The 18,204-nt window shown below is 38.4% G+C and overlaps 1 protein-coding gene across 6 annotated transcripts in view; it reads right to left on the bottom strand.

Moving 5' to 3' along the window:
• Window positions 1–3,074: 3,074 nt before the first annotated feature.
• caskin2 (CASK interacting protein 2) overlaps window positions 3,075–18,204 on the bottom strand; it is a 63,377-nt gene continuing 48,247 nt past the window's right edge. For 3 of the 6 annotated variants that reach the window (XM_046853785.1, XM_046853784.1, XM_046853786.1), the window contains 11 exons: window positions 15,998–16,168; window positions 14,857–14,946; window positions 13,712–13,845; window positions 13,397–13,469; window positions 10,984–11,072; window positions 10,060–10,170; window positions 9,769–9,870; window positions 9,485–9,623; window positions 7,290–8,852; window positions 6,977–7,202; window positions 3,075–4,870 (listed from right to left, as the gene is read on the bottom strand). In XM_046853785.1, coding sequence (XP_046709741.1) covers window positions 4,774–4,870; window positions 6,977–7,202; window positions 7,290–8,852; window positions 9,485–9,623; window positions 9,769–9,870; window positions 10,060–10,170; window positions 10,984–11,072; window positions 13,397–13,469; window positions 13,712–13,845; window positions 14,857–14,946; window positions 15,998–16,168 — 2,795 coding nt within the window. In that variant the 3' untranslated portion in view covers window positions 3,075–4,773. The remainder of the gene's footprint in view (window positions 4,871–6,976; window positions 7,203–7,289; window positions 8,853–9,484; window positions 9,624–9,768; window positions 9,871–10,059; window positions 10,171–10,983; window positions 11,073–13,396; window positions 13,470–13,711; window positions 13,846–14,856; window positions 14,947–15,997; window positions 16,169–18,204) is intronic. The other 3 variants (XM_046853787.1, XM_046853788.1, XM_046853789.1) reach the window with 3 other exon arrangements.

Here is an 18,204-nt window from a genome sequence, read left to right as displayed (position 1 = left end):
ATTCAACAGGACAAGAATGTTTGGAACCAGCAACCTCAAGGCTTTTTACCACTACGCCACCAAATCCCACAGAAACCTGGTGTAGAGATGTTGTCTTGCAAAATGGAACTCAAGCGGCACAGATCCCTGACCCCAACCCCACTAAACACCTTAGGAGTAAACTGGAGCACTGACTAAACACCCCAGACCTCCACACCCAATATCAGACCATCAGCCTGATCTCATTAGTTAAAAAACTACAAATCCCACAGCCACACCCCCCAAAAAGCCTTTCTGGAAAAGTGCAGATGATTATAAAAGGAACTAAATCTGTTAATGGGATGGTCACTTTTTGGGGTGTCAAGAAAACACACAAAAGTATATTCAGGATTGAAGGGTTGGGGCATCATATTTGTAATTTGTATTTGCAAATGGTCATGAGTTATAAATACAGCATCAGATCGTTTGCTTGTTATTGATCAATGATATCGTTAGCATATTTTGGTTGTGGCTCAGTTTATGGTTTTGCGGTTTATGCTCAAATGTGCCCCCTTGTGGAAAAAATTAAAAAGGTTTTTTTTTTTTTTTTTTTTTTTTTTTTAAGCATAGTGTAAATGTGAGCTTAATTTATCAATTAAATTATTTTAAAAACAAGGCATTCTCTTATTATAATTTTTTTATTAAACAGTGCTTGAGCCACTTTCTGTTTCAAATAGCAGTCAGTAATACAGTCTCACATTGTTACACAAAAAAAAAAAATTAGAGAGAGGAAAAAAAAAAAAACAAGAAAAAAAAAAAAAAAACACTGCCAATTCTGCATTTGCCTTAATACTGACACATTCATGCCAGCACCACTACAGGATTCACAGCCAGGTCTAAAATTATTGGCACCCATTAAGAGTACAATTTTAGCATTCAAAAGATTGCAGAACGTTTTTTTTTATCATTTTTTACCAAAAAAATAAAGCATTCTCGTAAGAGCCGCTGGGTGCCAATAATTTTGAAGTCGACTGTCAACAACTTACAGAGCAGCACACAGCGTTTATACATTAAACGTATGCAATATCATCTGAGCATCTCTGTGTGTGAATCTGATTGCAAATGAAAATATATAAAATCTATAACCAGACATTCTTATACATACAACAACAACAAAAATAATCGACATGCAAGGTTAGGAAGCTTTATTCCTCTTGCAATCAGATGTACTGTATATTTAACTCAGATGACTTGTTTTTTTCGAAACATTACAGAAATATAAATCTTTTTGCTTTTCAGTCAGGTAATGGTACGCCAGTTTGTACTGTACATGCAGAGTATACAATAATCCAAAATAAAATATAAATACAGTATAGTGCATACAGTAAATATACAGTGCAAGGACAACAAGAGCAACACAATTAGCAAAATACAATTTGTAAGCATATTTGATTAACTGTTATTCACCATTTAATGGTAAAGTAATTGAATGAATTACCTTTTTTTGTTTTTCTGTGGTCATGATTACATGTCAGAATGGTGCGCCGTATTTAGAGTTGGTCACATACGTTCAAAACACAGGGAACATTCCTGGAATTCAGAGTCGGGTTTTTCACCCGATTACATCACTTTTCTGTCTATTTATGGAAATCGCTTGCATGGGACCTGAGCCTGACAAATTTCATCCATGATAGGGATTTTCTATAACATCTAGAACAGTCTATACATATAAGTGCTTTCCTTATTTAAAAAAAAGGGCGAGAAAATGCTGACTAAAGAAGAAAACGTTTACATTGATGGCATTTATGGCAAATGCCATAAATGTAAACATTTTGCTCTGATGCTCTGAATACGGCCCTGTACGAGTAGGATCTAGTAAACTACACTTAAGCTTTCCCCCTAATCAGCTTTACAGTTGAAGGATGTGAAGAGAAGAACACTACACATGCATTCAATTCACTCAATACTTTCTCTTTCTACATAAAAAATATGACTACTTTATATTACACTATTAACAATTTATACGGGGAATCTGAGGGGTCACATGACTGTGCTGTTTGTTGCTTGTATTATATTTACAATATTTTTTTTATATATAGATTTTTAGGTAACATTTGAATCATGATCAATAATGTATTCATTTTAAAAAATGTTAGGTTATACAGCATACATGATACCTTATAATGCCAACCATACATTTTTGAAAGGGTAAAGTTATATGCAATAATATAATATGATATATATTCTAATATGGGATTGTTTCTATGGTAACAGCTCATCCACAGAGCGTTGAATGGCAGATGCTCCATGTAATTTAAGGCTTAAAATGTGGATCAACAGTAGATGTGGATGTGATGGAAATGTATGGAAGGAGTCTCCAGTGTCAGGGATTCGTAACATGCAGGAGGTATTCCACCACAGGAAAGTCTTCAAGACTTCCGGTTTATCATTAACATGACCAACTTGCAAGCTTATATTTTACGGCATTTGGAAGGCTTTCTTATCCAGAGCGACTTACAATTATGCCATTTAAGCACAGACGTTGAATGTTAAAGGTCCGAGGGCCCATCAGTGGAGGATTGGTGGTACTGGGATTTAAACTCCCCATATTCTGACCTTTAAACCCAAAATTCAACACCTCATCCACTAAGCTACCACTTTCCACTATATACTAAAAATTAACTTCAAAAGAGAGAAAAAGTGAGTCTGCTTGGGGAATTGTACGCATTACTAATGTTATCAATCAACTGTTGGCATTATAAGCAATCAATGATTATATGTATTATGTTATAAACACACCGCAATTCACTTTTCTTACCAAATGTTACCAAAGATTGTGCAAATAAAGCATTGGTCCCAATTCTGCAGTGAATATCTGACTAATTTGGTCCTTTGAGTTTATAGGCTGTGAGGAATCTCAGAATGGATCATTACTCAGAATTTTACGAGGTCCTGGGTTTTGATTCTCGCCCTATTTTAAAGAATTTTCTTCAAACAGGTACAAAAATGTTATCATTTTAAATGGACATGGATTTGTACGTAAGGCAGGCTTTCAAATGTATTTAAAATGACAGTCAGTGCAATTATTGTTTTGTAGTTTCCCATTTATTTTTTTGTGTTTTTAGTTAGACATGGTACCCTGTCTTGGTACCATGGACAGCGTTTACAGTAGTTTGGCCATTTTGGTGGGGTTTTATTTGGTATATTTTATTTATTTATTTAGTGTTTTTATGGTAGCCATGCTTCTCTAGCAGGTATGGAAATTTGCTGGTGTTATAATGATCGATGTTCTCTAAAAGCAGTTGTGAATCATGAACTAGGCATATTACTGTAGAGAGTATTGCTTCCCGTAGTGGTTTCTTGTGGTTATCTGGTAGGATAATCCATTAGTTGACTATTTGTTCGAGTTTTTAGTAGCACTTAATCCAGCACTTATAGTAGTTTTCCCATTGTACACCATATGGACAAATGTTTGTGGACACCCGACCAGTTCACATGTGCTTTTTTTATATACAAATTCCACATTTAGTCCCCATTTTCTGTTATAATAACCTGCACTTTTCTGGATTCTGTCCACTTTTTTGGCATGTGCTTGTGGTGTAGAGAACTGTTAATAAGCTTGAGGTCAGAGTTCTGTAGCACTCCAACCCATGTAAAGCAGATCTTCATGGAGCTGGCTTTATGCACAGGGGTTTGGGTGTCTAAGTTCAAGTGAAGGAAAAATGTAATTCTACCACATCCTATACAATTTTATGCCTCTTTTGGTAACAGTTTGGGGAAGAACCAAATATGGCTGGAGAAGTTTTGTCTATATAATGTAGCAAGATAATGATTCCTATTAGTTTAAGGTTTGTATAATAGGCATGAATATTTATTTGGCAGGAAGGTTACCGAGCAATTATGACTATTTGCCTTGTTTGTAGGTTTTTGCTGTAAAAGTAACACCTGAGAATTTTCTGGCATGCTTCATGATTTCTTTGCTTATATTTTACAGCTGTGTTGATTTTTTTTTTTTTATATCTATATCTTCAGATGAATATAAATATAAATGCAATTCCAACAATGTCAGTTTGTTTTTACAGTGGTTATGGATGAATATCAGAAGCCACACTGTCTTTAGTTTACCAGCAACATAACACTGAAAATCACATAGCAATGTTAAAGACGATAAATATTATCATATCAGCAGTGATCAGACAAACAAAAGCTGCATAATGCAAAAACAATTTTCATAAACACTGCTATGTAATGTATTAGTTTGTTGAGCATGGTAGTATTCTATAGCAGGAGCAAATTATTGTCTGGAAGATATGATACTTAGATTAAAAAAAAAAAAAAAGAGACTCTTTACAATCATCTCAGACACAAAAGTCGTAGCTATCATGCTGTTATAAAGTATATGTGGTCATGTGTACTCTAGGTACTGAACAAAGCAGAAATGAGACACTAGCAGTTTTCCCTGTGTGCAACAGGAAATGGGGAAAAAAAAACGTTCTCCACAGTAAACAGCAAGTGCTTTGAAGACCTGGCAGGAGTTAAGTGACCACACACTCTGTCTTACTGAGCCAACAAAGCATATAAGCCCACCTCATATGGGTGCCTCGTCTCATTCTTACTTCTCCAGTTGAAACTCTGCAGTCTATAGCTGCACGGCACCGTGAATCGAGCGAGTTTTTTCAGCCATTCAGAAAGAAAGCATGACTCAGAAGGAGTAATTGAAGGGACCTAGAGCTTGACCAGAGATCTTACACTCGTACAGTGTGCCAAAAAGATGTTGTCCCCCTGAAGATGATACACAAAAAGTACTAGAGGAGGTCAATCCAGCATGGCCTCCAACTGGTCGGCAAGATCGTCGAACATGTTCCCGATGTCGTCCAGAATGTTACCCGCTGAGATCATGGTGTGGACTCCACTGTGACCAGAAAACAAGAAAGAAATCAGTCAGATGTGTGGTATTTATTCATGAATATATACTTCATTGCTGAAATTATTTAGTCAATGGTCCATTGTACATTGACAGTAGCTCTGCTTATTTCATTTCTCTGTCTCTATGGGCTTCTATTGTCTTCTGTACTTCTACTCCAATTAAGGTCAGCATTTAATAGCCTCACATTTTAGCTTCATCCATCCTGATTCTGACTCAATAGTTATTTTTCCTATTTACTTTTTATCCCCTAGTCCTTAGTTCTCTATTGTGTTTGATGCCTAGTTTTACAGTTTGGACCTTTTCTTGTGTTCATTAACAAATTATTTCAATCCTGTTGAAAAATTAAAGCAATTAGTGAACATCTTACAATTCAGCAGTGGTGGACAGTCAGGAAGTAAATGTAATTTGTTACTGTACTTAAGGAGCTTTTTCATTTACCTCTACTTTACTGAGGTATTTTCATTTTTTTCACTTTAACTTCACTCCATTTCAAAGACAAATATCTTACTTTTTACTCAACTACATTTAGCTAAATCAGTCGCTCCTTTTTATTTTTGAGTGGATAAAAAAAAGATTTTCTCAGTTGCTTTGGAGCGTTTCTCAGATCAGAAATGAAATTCTTAAAACTTCTTGTTCAACCTCCACATCATGGTGTCACTTGTGCACATCATTAAAAACATTCCTCGTTGCTTTGATCCAATTGGCGAATGCTTTGGTTTCTTTCTTTCGGCTTCTCCCATTAGGGGTTGCCATAGCAGACCATCCGCATGTTTGATTTGGCACGATTTTACGCTGGATGCCCTTCCTAACGCGACCCTCCCCATTTATCCGGGCTTGGGACCGGCACTAAGGCTTGTGCAACCCTAATACCCTGGGTTGGTTCCCTGACCGGAGTTTGAACCCGGGCCACGTTCCTTTAATCGAATGTGTACAAGTGTCTGCTGTTTCCTACATCAGTTGTTTAGATCATGTTTATATTATACTGGTTTCACCTGAATAGTCTCAACCCCCAAAACCCCAATCTCGGCATCACTTTATTGTACAAGTCATTGAATGCAAAATAGTTAAACCAGTTGTCATCATCTGTGAAGCTTACATTTCTATTACATTTATTTTGGAAATGTGTTGAATTGATGAATTGTGCAGATAAATCTTAAATGTCATGAAGACGAGTAAACGGCATCAGATCAACCAATAATCAACTAGTTCTCTAAAACAGTTTAAAGGTGAATATTCTGAACATTCAATTGGCGAAAGCAAAACAATTTCTGTAAATGGATGACCAACCAGGAAATGAACGAAAGCTTGTATAGTAAAGTAAAAGTGTGAATCCCGTCCGGTCTTTCACAATCAATATAAAATATGCAATCAAATAAATAAATTTGTGCTGCTGAAATTCATAGATGCCAAACAATAGAAATAAAACTCATTTTCACTGTAATCAAAACCGTGGTTTATATCAGAAAAACACTGAAACTGTTTGACAACATGACTAAACATTTTGATGATCTTGTTTATAAACAATGACAAAAGGATTTTCATTCTATTGGAAATGAGATGTTCATTGACACAAACACTTACATTTGAGAGATGAACTAAGGATTTTAAGAAAAGTACAGGCTTTTGCAAGAAATCCAATGTGTTGTCCTATTTGTACTTATTGTTTTGAGAAATGAACTTTCTGGTCTGCAAATGTTAAATATGATTCAAGAAATGCTCCAAAGCAACTGTGAAAAACTGTAACTGGTCAAGCAGACAGCAAGCCACCAATCAGAGTAGAGCACATGCTCTCTTTTAAACTTGACTCTTTTCACATAAACTGAGTTGCTTCAGCAAAGAGAATTGTGACAAAGATTATAATAAGACATTAAAGCATATTAATGCACACATTATAACCATAATAATCATAGTACTTTGTATACTTAAGAACATTTGAGGGCAAATACTTTTGTATTTTTACGTAAGTGAAAGTTAAAATGGACACTTTTACTGGAGTCATATTTTACCTACTGTATCTCTACTTTAACTCAAGTACAGGGTTTGTGTACTTCATTCAGCAGTATATTGAATGACAATAAGAATGCCTACTACCTGTCAGTCTGATCCGTCTGAGCTAAATTTCTCTCCACCACTTCAAGGGCTGCCACCAGGGAAGTGTTGGTCTGCTCTATTCGCATGTGGACAAACTCGTCTTGTTTTTGGTCCTGGGATCCACTGATAGTTGGACACTCTCTTCTTATTGGAGAGGAGACGGTAAAAGCAATGTCCTGCCCCTGCCCCAACCTGGTTGGCACAACATGAGAAGGTCCACCTACTACTACAGGATGAAGAGAGACATTTAATTAGCAAACAATTTTACAATAATCAACAGTAAAATAGGAATGTGGCACAGAAAGCACCTCACCCAACGGAGATGCAGCATAATGCCGTGCTGGTTTACAGGGAGTTGGAGGTTTCTGTGGAGAATAATTCCCTATTGGTCCACCATTTGCAATGCAGAATGAGATTTTCTCCGTTTCTGGGTTACTCCTCATTAATTGAAGTGTGTCCTGATCGGTGGTCTCCAGGTCCTTTTCTTTGGGTTTATGCCTCCTCTTTACAGTGTCAGACTCCTTCAGATTAAACTCTGGTAATTTTAAGGATGATGTAGGCATCTGAGCAGGTTTCAAGGGTTGGAAGTTGACCTCACTGTCCATTTTAGTCACCTCCATTCTGGGCCGTTGCTTAATGGTCCCTTTGCCTTCCTGAGCAAATGGAATGGTTTCACACAAAGTTCCCTGAAGAGACAAAGATGATGTGTGCTCTTGGCTTGACTGAAGAGTCATATCTTGCTCCTCAGGTTTTACTTCACTGAGCTCTGCAGGACTAGTTTCACACAGAAAGACCTCACTGGTTGCCTCTTGTTGAATGCTTATAGTTTTGGCAGGCGAGGGAGATTTGAAAGTATGTCTACTGGGATTCTTAATTGGGCTTTCCCCAGTCTTTTCCAACCTGGCTGCAATGATTCGAACACTACCAACACTATCGATTTCCACCCCACCACTCTGTCCTGCACTTGAGGCAGAGCTCAGGCGCTTAGGAGGAGGTGGGGGAGGCCCCTTCTTCTTGGCACGTATTACAAAGGATTGAGTCCGACTCACCTGCCTGTCACTGGCAGATGCATTTGTTTGGCCACGGCCAGGCCTGCGTGTGAGTGTAGCGTACGAGAAGTTGGGTGGTAATACAGGAGTTTCAGTTTCATCTCCTTCCCCGTCAGAGAGGGCATACCGTGACAGGCTTTGCGTGCGCTTCTTTGGGTGGTGCTTCTCACCAATGGGTTTGGACTGAGCAGCAGCGCAAGTCTGATCATAATTGATGCTTTGGAGGTAGTTAAATCCTCTCTGGACTGATGAACCGTCCGGTTTTGCTAAGATTCCAGGGTTAGACTGTGTTGCTAACCGAGTCGTCTTGCTTGGTGTGATCGGCGAGCTGCCACACGGAGACTGTTGCTTCTTGAGAGGTAAAGGTGGTGCCATCTTGGCAGACAGAACTGGGCAATCCTTGAGAGCACTACAGTCCGACCTGCCCAAACTCTCATCTGAAAGGCTGTGGGAAGTTACAGAAGTCAGAGGCCACTCCTGCGAGTGCCCAGTGCCCCTCGAGCGTGTACTAATACTCTCTTGACTCAGAGATACATTTGTTGTTCCACTTAGCATAGCACCAAACTCATCCTGGCAGCCACTATAGCCACTCTGAATCATAGCATTCTGCAGCTCGGTGCTTAGTTCGCTATCCTGAAAGGTGAGCATCTTGGGTGAGAGTGGTGAGGAAGGGCCATCGGTACCTTCGGCCGGCTCGATAGTCACCAGTTCCAGCGTAGTGGGGTGTCGTCTTCTCTGCAGGGTCCCATTGCCCTCTGCTTGGTTCCTCAAAGCCTTTTGCAAATCGCCAATTTTCTTTACTGCAAGCATCATCTTTTTCTGGTGGCCTATTGAACCAAACATAGGAACAAAGAGCGCACATTAAATTAAATTGGTCAGTAATTTTAACTAAGTAAATATATAAAAAATAATCACAAGAAATAATCACAATCAGTACCATTTTTTAGACCGAGTATGAGTACAAGTACTGAACTAAAATAGCGTAATGCAAGACCAAGAAACAATACCAGTAGCATTATATATATTAGAAATGTGCAGCTCCATAACTGAGTTCGATGAGATTCGCACCTTAATGCACAGCCAAAGTATACATTAAAGATGCATATTGAGCAGCTACCAACACGATACAATTCACCCATATTATAATGCAGTGCGATCTGATTTCGAGTTGATTCAATGGAATGAGATTTAATGCGATTCGATTCAATGGAAAAAATATGATGCTATGCAATTTAATATGGTGCAGATAGTTCGCTTTTGTTCTTTTGGTTTCGACAGACAGCGAATCATAAATTTACTGAAGTCCCTTCTGACTTCTAACGCATGACCCATTCATTCATATATATATATATATATATATATATATATATATATATATATATATATATATATATATATATATGCGCACATACACTGGTATTTCTGTTATTCATATGATCTTTGATTAATCTCAACATACCCAGCTTATTGATTCCAATTTCCTGCAGATCCTCCCATGTAATATCTCGCACAATGTTAACCGAGTCGTACCCATTCTCTGCTAGTCTTTTCTGGTACTGAGTGAGTCCAATGGCACTAAGCCATTCACCGATGTCAGCCTGAAACACAAAGACCGAGGCATTAGAATAGTATCTGTACATAAACTGTTGATTATATAATAAACTATCGATCGATATTTCAGTATAATCAACATTATCTATTAATGAAACTGAAAGCTTGTAAGACTAATTGATAACAACATACTGGAATGTAGTCTGGTAGCCACTCTGGGATGTTCAGTTTGCTGATCTCGGTGGAGATCTTTTTGCGATGGCCTGGCTTAGTCACACCAATGGCCGTGAGATCCTAGTATGATATAAATATGAATATAAATCGAGAATTGGAAACGTTATAGAGTTAGGCAAATAATTGCTGTTCGTGTCATTTTATCAGTTCACACTGGCTTTGGTATTATTACTGAAAATTTATCCAAAAAATAACTAAAATAATATACCCAGAGGGCGATAAAATTACGATGAGGTAAAAATGGGTCACCTCGGGAGTCATTCTGCTAATGGTAGGCACATCATAACCAGCAGTAAGGAAGTTTGTAGTGTACTGCTCCAGATGAAACTCACAAAGCCATTGGTAGATGGCGTCAGCATCCTGAGGCATAAAGAGACACGTTACACCACGAGTAGACAGAAAAAGTCTACAATAGTCTGGCTGTCTATAGTGTGCATACCTGTTAACTAATACTTAAAGACCACTGTTCACTTGTAATACAGCACCCTTCAAGATGATTTCCAAGAAGTTATTTGACAGGATTTCAATAGGCTTTGGTTCTAGCCTTTGACTGGACTATTTATTCAATTCAGTGTTATTTGTAGCGTTTTTACAATGGACATAGTCCCAAAAGAGTTTTACAGAAATAAAAAGATTATACAATTGGAATTTCGGAGTTTATTGCCTATATATTTCTCCTTATAAGTACAAATAAAATGTCTCCAATCTTGACTAGAGGCCCAGTCCAAAGTGAATAGAAGAGGCCTCATAGCACTATGCTGCCCCCACCATGCTACACTGTGGGTAAAGTGTTCTTTACGCTATAATCTGTCTTAATTTTGTGACAAGATCATCTACAGTACTTCATATTTATCAGATCATAACCTGATAACATTTTATCACATTCTTTGAAAGCTGTTTTGGTCCTGTCTTAGTATTGCTCTCTTATCTACAGCTGTACCTCTGTCCTGAATTGATTAGTATTTTTGAATTCATCATGGACATACATTGCTTATTCTTCATTTAGTGTTTATTAGGTTTAACATGCAATATTTTCTCATGTCATTTTGGGCTATGGGAAATGACACACTAAGTTTGCACACTTTAATCAGGTAATTCCTTTACAATAAACAGGACTGTATGATGGAAGATTAATTGCCTGGAAATATTAACTAATATTTGAAATGCACAAACCCTGCCCTCCAGCAACTGCTCTGGGCGGATAACATGCGGCCTGGCAGCTTGTTCCCCGGCTCTGGAGCTGGACTGATCCGGCCTGCGACCTGACGGAATCACACACAGAGTTTTAATGTAGATTTAGTGCTTGTTTTAAGCATCAAAGAAATGTTTTTTTGTTCACACAACACATGCACATCATGATACATGACCCACAATCTGCATCAAGTTTCCTGCCAGAGAACTTTATATGATGCAATTTAACAGCATTTTATTATTAGTCGGGTTGCCACATCTACAAAAATCAACCCAATCGAACATCGAAACCAAGCAAGTGTTTACATTGCACCAGCACACTGAATTTCTGAACCGTATTGGTTGCTAATTGTGGTGGCAGCTAAAGCTCAGTTGTTAAGATGCTGGGATTCTGATCAGAAGGTTGTGAGCTCAAATCCCACCACCAATAAGTTGCCACTGCTGGGCTCTTGAGCAAGAACCATAACCCTGAACTGTTCAGTTCTCATTCGATCCAGATAAGGGCATCTGCCAAATGCCATAAACGTAAATGTTGTACTCTAACTGTTCATTGTAGACAGATTCCTGCATTTGGTTCCGCTTTTTTCATTAGACCGATCATAAATATTGACACAAGAGCTCCAATTAGCATAGATAAATATTTACACCGCCTATTATTGTTGTACAAAACGTCTTTTAAGCTTTTTGAGAGACACATGCATGTTCCTATGCAACCAACTAAGTCAATTAACAATATAAAGATTTACTTTGACCAAAAAATATTAAATATTGCCGTGCCGCTTCTAAAACTAAAAAGGGTCTAACACAAAATTTCTTTAGGCATTTACCGTCCAAATTTTGTGGGTTTTTTTGCATAGAAACGAAAGGAACATGCATGTGCACATTTTCCATCCATTTCAATTTTTATTCCATTTGATGCAACAGAGGAAAAAAAAACTTCATGCATGTCGTACCGTGTAATAAAATTTGTTCTAAAATTTGTTCTCAAAGCACTAGTTAAGGAATCAAATAATATGATAATCTTGATTTTATACATCTCACGCTTTGCGTGCATTAAAATAGGAATTAAAATCAATAATATAAAAGAAAAACATAAAAAAAAAAAACATATACCTCAAAAGCTCTGCTGAAAACATACATTTTGCTGCAATAGCACAAAAAGGGTGAGAGGAACAACTAAAAGAATCATAGTATATAGTGCCATGTATGCAGAATTAAAAAACAATCAGCAATACAGCAGGAATGCATGCACTGACTCCAAACTGGAGAAACCTGGACTTTGTTAGAATCCAAACAGCTGAATTTTGAACAACCTGCAATTTGTTGAAAGTAGATTTTGAAACCCCAGAAAGCAAAGAATTACAGTAGTTGATGTGCAAAAAACAAAACAATGATACATTTTCAGCAAGAGAAAAAGAAAACATGGGGCACAATCTTGCGATATTTTAATTACAAAAAAAAAAAAAAATGAGGTTTTAACTGTATTCTGAACGTAAGAGTCAAATGTTATATCAAAATTCACCCCCAATTTTTTTTTTTTGGTTTTGACTGAAACGATGAAACAGATCCTTCCATTTTTAAGATTAGAAATACAGTTTTATTGGTTCGATGGTGCTGATAATCATGACCTCTGTCTTAATAAAAATATTGCAAGATTGAACCCTGTGTTATCTTTTTTTTTGCTGAAAAATGTTTTTGTTTTTCCCCACACAGAGGTAATACCTATTATATATTCTGAGAAATCCGTATCTCAGAAATGCAGTGTTCAAGAAATGCCAACCGCTGCATGATCGCCCAAATTTAGTATGAATGTAAATCTCCATAAAAGTATAACTTAAGACCGAGAAATCTTAAAAGCGGACCATGAGGAAAGATGCGCATACCAGAGTTAATCTATTAAACACGAATCTGCTGTACATGCCTGAGCCACTACTTCATAGTGATCATTATTCACATGATTGCCTCCTACCTTTGTATAGAACACCCAATTTCAGAATGTTTCTCAAGCTCATGACTAAACTTCAGATCATCGAAAACAACCACACAACGTCCGTGTGTGTTTTTATTCTTATCAGTATTGTCAAGATCTATATGACTCTCAGCCCCTTCTCTCTCATTTCTCCTCCCATGCAGGAATCCCACAGTGCCTGGAGTAGCTTAGGCAGGACTGCAAATCTGACGTGACTCCCAGTGTCTTTCTGTGGTTTTATTGCTTTTTTATTACTTTGGTGGGGAAATAAATCGTGTTTTCCTTCCACATTCCAGAAATGCCACTGAGATACAATGGTGATCCTCCTCTAGGGAGGTTTGTGCTCAATATAGTGTTTGTATTAAACCAAGATAATATGAAAAGGAAAAAAAAAAAAACATTTCAGTGTATAAGATAGGAGCTGACCTGAAGGCTCGGCGTTAAAGACGTCCAAAGGCAGGCCATGCTGTTCTCCCAGTTCACCACCAGAGGGCGGAGCCTGCACAAAAACACCAGCTAAGTACCTGAGAAAAATCACTGAGGCATTTGAAAGATAGTGAAGGCTCCTTCCAAAAGTGTTAAACATCCCCTCAGAAAACTTCCCAATTACACATTTTGTAAGCAGTTTATGTAGAGCATTCGATATCAGACTCTGTATTAGACGTAGACGGGTGTGTTCATATAAACCCATAATTTGTTCTGGGAAATCAATCAGCATTTCTGATGAATCACAGACGATACCTTGTGGATATCCTGCACAGTGCTGCTGGTCTGATGCTGTGCATTGTGGGTAAAGTTGCCCTCGGTGCTCTGTCCGCTGCCTGCGCTACGACTGCTCCCTACGCTGCCCGCGCTCCCAACACTGTTCCTGTCTCCTGAGAGAGAGAGAGAGAGAGAGAGAGAGAGAGAGAGAGAGAGAGAGAGAAAGTGTGTGAAACAGTGTGTTTGTGAGGCAGAGAGACATAGGGATGAGTAGCGAGACAGAGTGTCACCTGCAAAGACGAAAAGATATACAGAGAAGGACATACAGAGAGACAAATATTAATAAAAAAAATACGACAGAGATATGAAAGAGACACATAGATGCACAGAGAGACATATTTATGTAGAGCGAGACCGAGAGATATACAAATAGACAGTAAGACCTATAGAGGGACAGTGAAATGAATATTGAGTCAGTGAGACACATACAGAAAGACAGATGAACATAGCGGGACAAACAGACGTATAAAGAAACAGTGACAAAGAGGACAAGAGCGAAAAATAGAAAGAGATAGACACAGAGGGACATATAGAGACTGACAGACATACAATTAGACAGTAGGAGACAATGACAGAGATACAGAGAGACACATGGACATAGAGAGAGACAGACATACATTTAAAGAAACAATAACATACAGACAAAGAAAGATGGAGACAGAGAGAAAGACTGAAAGACAAACTAATAGACAGTAAGTAAGAGATAGAAAGAGACATACTGAGAGACAGAAGGACAGAGAGACAGACAGACATCCAAACAGACATTTAGACATAGATAGCCCAAAAGAGACATATAGAAATACAGTAAGAAAAAATAGACAGAAAGAGAGACAAAAGTCGGCAGGGACAAAATGCTCTACTCAAATTATAGAGTAAGAAGAGGAAGGCAGGGCAATAATTAATGAGTGAGTACACTGAAGATCACAGGAGACTCTGGGAACTGGGTGAACACCAAAACACCTGCTCTCCAGGATATCATTATGTTCACTGTAGTTAGTGTGGTAAGTGCTCGATATTCATCAGCCTCGAGAATCTGACATAAGAACCAGCCGGAGAGGACATTGGGAACATAACAGGTTGGGGGGAACACCGGGACAGACAGGACAGCTGATGGTGGCTCTTACCAGTCAAAGAGCTCCTGAGGACCCAAATATCCTCTGGCTCTTTGGTACTAGCTGGAATACACAAGGCACTGGGACTGTCTGAAGAAGAACCTAGCAAACACAAACACTTTAAAGGGTTCTGTGAGGGTTTGTGGGCTCAGGGGACAACCAGCTGGTTGAGAAAAAAAAAGTGTGTTAAATTGTGTGGAATGTGGGGTCATTGGTTATCAAATTTCCTGAACTGGGAAGGGTCAGGAACTGGTGAAGATGTGGCTAGAGATGTTCATCACAGCAGGATCGTAAATCAGGGGGTCCAAACAACAAACGTGAAAGGTTCAAACTCGAATCTACTCAAATACTTCTTTAAAGAATTTGCACTATATGGACTAAAGTTTGTGGGCACCTGACCATAAGATATATTTTAACATCCCATTCCACATTTAGTCCCCATTTACCCTTATAATATTCTCCGCTCTTCCGACAAGATGTTCTACTAGATTTTGGAATGTGCTTGTGGAGATTTCATTCAGACACAAGGGTGTATGTAAAGTCAAGTACTGTTCTAGGTGAGGCTGAGGAGGCCTGGGGTGCAATTAGTATTCCAGTTCATTCATGTCCAATAGGGTTGAGGTTCTATAGAAGAAGATCTACCACACCAACCCATGTAAAGCATATCTTCATGGCAGGAGCTGGCTTTGTACACAGGAGCTTTGGCATGCTGGAACAGGTTTGGGTCTCCTAGTTCAAGTTGAGGGATAATTGAATCCTGCTGCATCCATAGGCATCTTATATAAAATTGTGCACCTCCAACTTTGTGGTAACAGTTTGGAGAACCACATATGGTAGTTTCAGTTGTTTATTGTGGTGGAAACCCTAAGAATCAATGGTTTCTCCAATCGATATTCAAAGAGCTAAGAACCATTTTATCCATCCCTCCTCCCCCAACTCACACTCAAAACCGGTCGTGGTCTACAAAAGGTTGGACTTCTATCAGATATCATACGGTTTATGAGTGGTGGGTTCTGCGACACCTTTTATGTAGAACCTTTTATAGAACCGACAGCATTTTTAAGTAGAAACCCTAAAGATGAATCTAAAACCAGAAAGTGTGGGAAGGTCTTTTAAACGTATTGATGAGTATGTGAGCAGAAGAACACAGTACCTGGGTGCTGGTTCACGCCGTTTTGGTGTGGCGAGTTGGGATGAGTGGGTGAGTACAGAGTGTATGAGTCGTCAGTGTGGGGGGCGGAGTGAGGGCTGGAGGGGGGCGGAGCTCTGGCTAAGGTGGGTTGTCTTTGGTGGGGCAACGAGGCCTGGCGTGAGAGGAAGACCCCTGTAGACATAACACATGAAGTATCTCTTATTTTCAACATGGTGAAAGACCTTTCATGTTTAGGTCTTAGATTTACTGTTTCACTTTCACCTTTTAATATATAATTTTTAGTGTTTAATGTTTATTTTTGAGGTTCATGTACGTTACAATAATTTGTTTTTTTTTTACGCAATTAAACCTCACAATGTGAAATACAATGCCACTGTTCCTTTTTATCTCATATCTCATATAAAAAAAAAAACGAACAAAAAAAAGAGAAAATGACATTCATCGTTTAATCACACACTATGTAGCGATTGCCATCTCAATAGCAAATGTGAAGACCTGAAACACACAATATTTTCTCTAAAATCCAATCCAACATCCAATCTAATCCAATTTTTTCCCTAGGAAGAAATATCCACTTTGGAGCCGTTTGTAAATTATAAACAATATCATTTACAGCATTTGGCAGAAGCCCTCATCCAGAGTGACAATTATCTCAGTCATACAACTGAGCAGTTGAGGGTTAAGGGCCTTAGTCGAGGGCCCAGCCGTAGCAGTTTAGTGGTGGAAGGAATTAAACTCACAACCTTCTGATTAGAAGTCCAACATCTTAGTGGATATTCCCTTAAATCGATAACTAGGTTGGATTGGATTGCCAATAACCAATTAATCAACTGAATCATTAAAATGTGCTACAGGAAATAAATATGAATATTAATTAGATTAATAAACAATTATTATAAATAATAAAGATAATATAGCGCTCTCCGTGCAGTCTTACATGTAAAAACAAACAGCACATGGCATCAGTGATTCGCCTCTAGAGGCCGCTCTGATAATGACAAGGGCCTTTTCAGGCGATCCAGCATCAGACGCGCCACGGAAAAACTATCGGTATGTGGTTTTGCCAATAGCAGGTAGTTCCAGCAATCAATCGGCAAAACCGATGAATGGGTCGAAGTCTAATCGTAACCACAGAGATACCTCTTCTCCAACATATTCAGAGAGGGAAGAACAGGGATATTTAGGATTTTCTGCAATTTTGTTCACGGTATATAAGAAGAGGTCGTGTGAGACTCCCATTTCCTGTCGCTCTCTTGATGCTTTTGAAAAGCACATAATAATCCGTATGAACTTCTCGGAATGAATGTTGGGTGAAGCCACTGATAGATTGTGTGCTGATGGTTGATCAGTTCTTTTACATCTGCGTTGTTCAAGAAACCCACAAACCCAAATCACTGAAGGTCATGAGATGGCAAGAAACTGTAAATGATGTGTATTTTAAATATTTTACATTTTAGGAAAGAAAAATGATATGCAAACCTTTTAGCGCTTCGCGCTTCATGTTTTATTACTCACTCGTTAATGTAACAGGATTCCTGTTTTGTTTTTAGTTTGGAGTGTATAGTCTTCCGATTTTCGTCTAGCTGTGGCTCTAGCTTTTGTTGGTCAGGTGTAGTTTGTGGTGTTAAAGTGGTTGTTGGTACAAAAGAAAGAATAGGAAAAAGACAGGAAGCCGCATGATTCAGCAACACTGAAGAAGCTGCTTACTTTACGCTGACAATGAAACATGACAGACCGCTGATTCTGCCAATCAGCATCTCTCTCTCTCTCTCGCTCTCTCACACACACACACACACAATGCAGACATATAGAGGACAAAATGTCAACAACTCTTCATTTCAGCTCCAATTTTCTTCTCAGCCCTTTGCAGCTCAGTTCCGCCGACAGCTGATTATATCCTTGTTAATCCTATTACAGTCAAAGTGTGTGTGTGTGTGTGTGTGTGTGTGTGTGTGTGTGTGTGTGTGTACATGCAGCAGTCTGGGTGAACGCTATCAGATATTGCAATTTCGGCATTAAACATTCTGCAAAATAGCCAAAGAAATTATGATTTTGGTCAAATTGTTAGTTTTTTTTGTCTATAATACACTTTAAAGTCACAAAGATACTTACTGCAAAGATCTAAAAGCCAGAACGTTTGATTTCCACACACTGTAATGTCACACTTTGGAATAAATAAAATGTTTGTTTGTTTGAATTTTTAAACA

Source organism: Silurus meridionalis, chromosome 7 (genome assembly GCF_014805685.1).
Source record: "Silurus meridionalis isolate SWU-2019-XX chromosome 7, ASM1480568v1, whole genome shotgun sequence".
NCBI classification, from domain to species: domain Eukaryota; kingdom Metazoa; phylum Chordata; class Actinopteri; order Siluriformes; family Siluridae; genus Silurus; species Silurus meridionalis.
The sequence above is the reverse complement of the archived record's forward strand: the minus strand, read 5'-3'. Positions and strand labels throughout refer to the sequence as shown.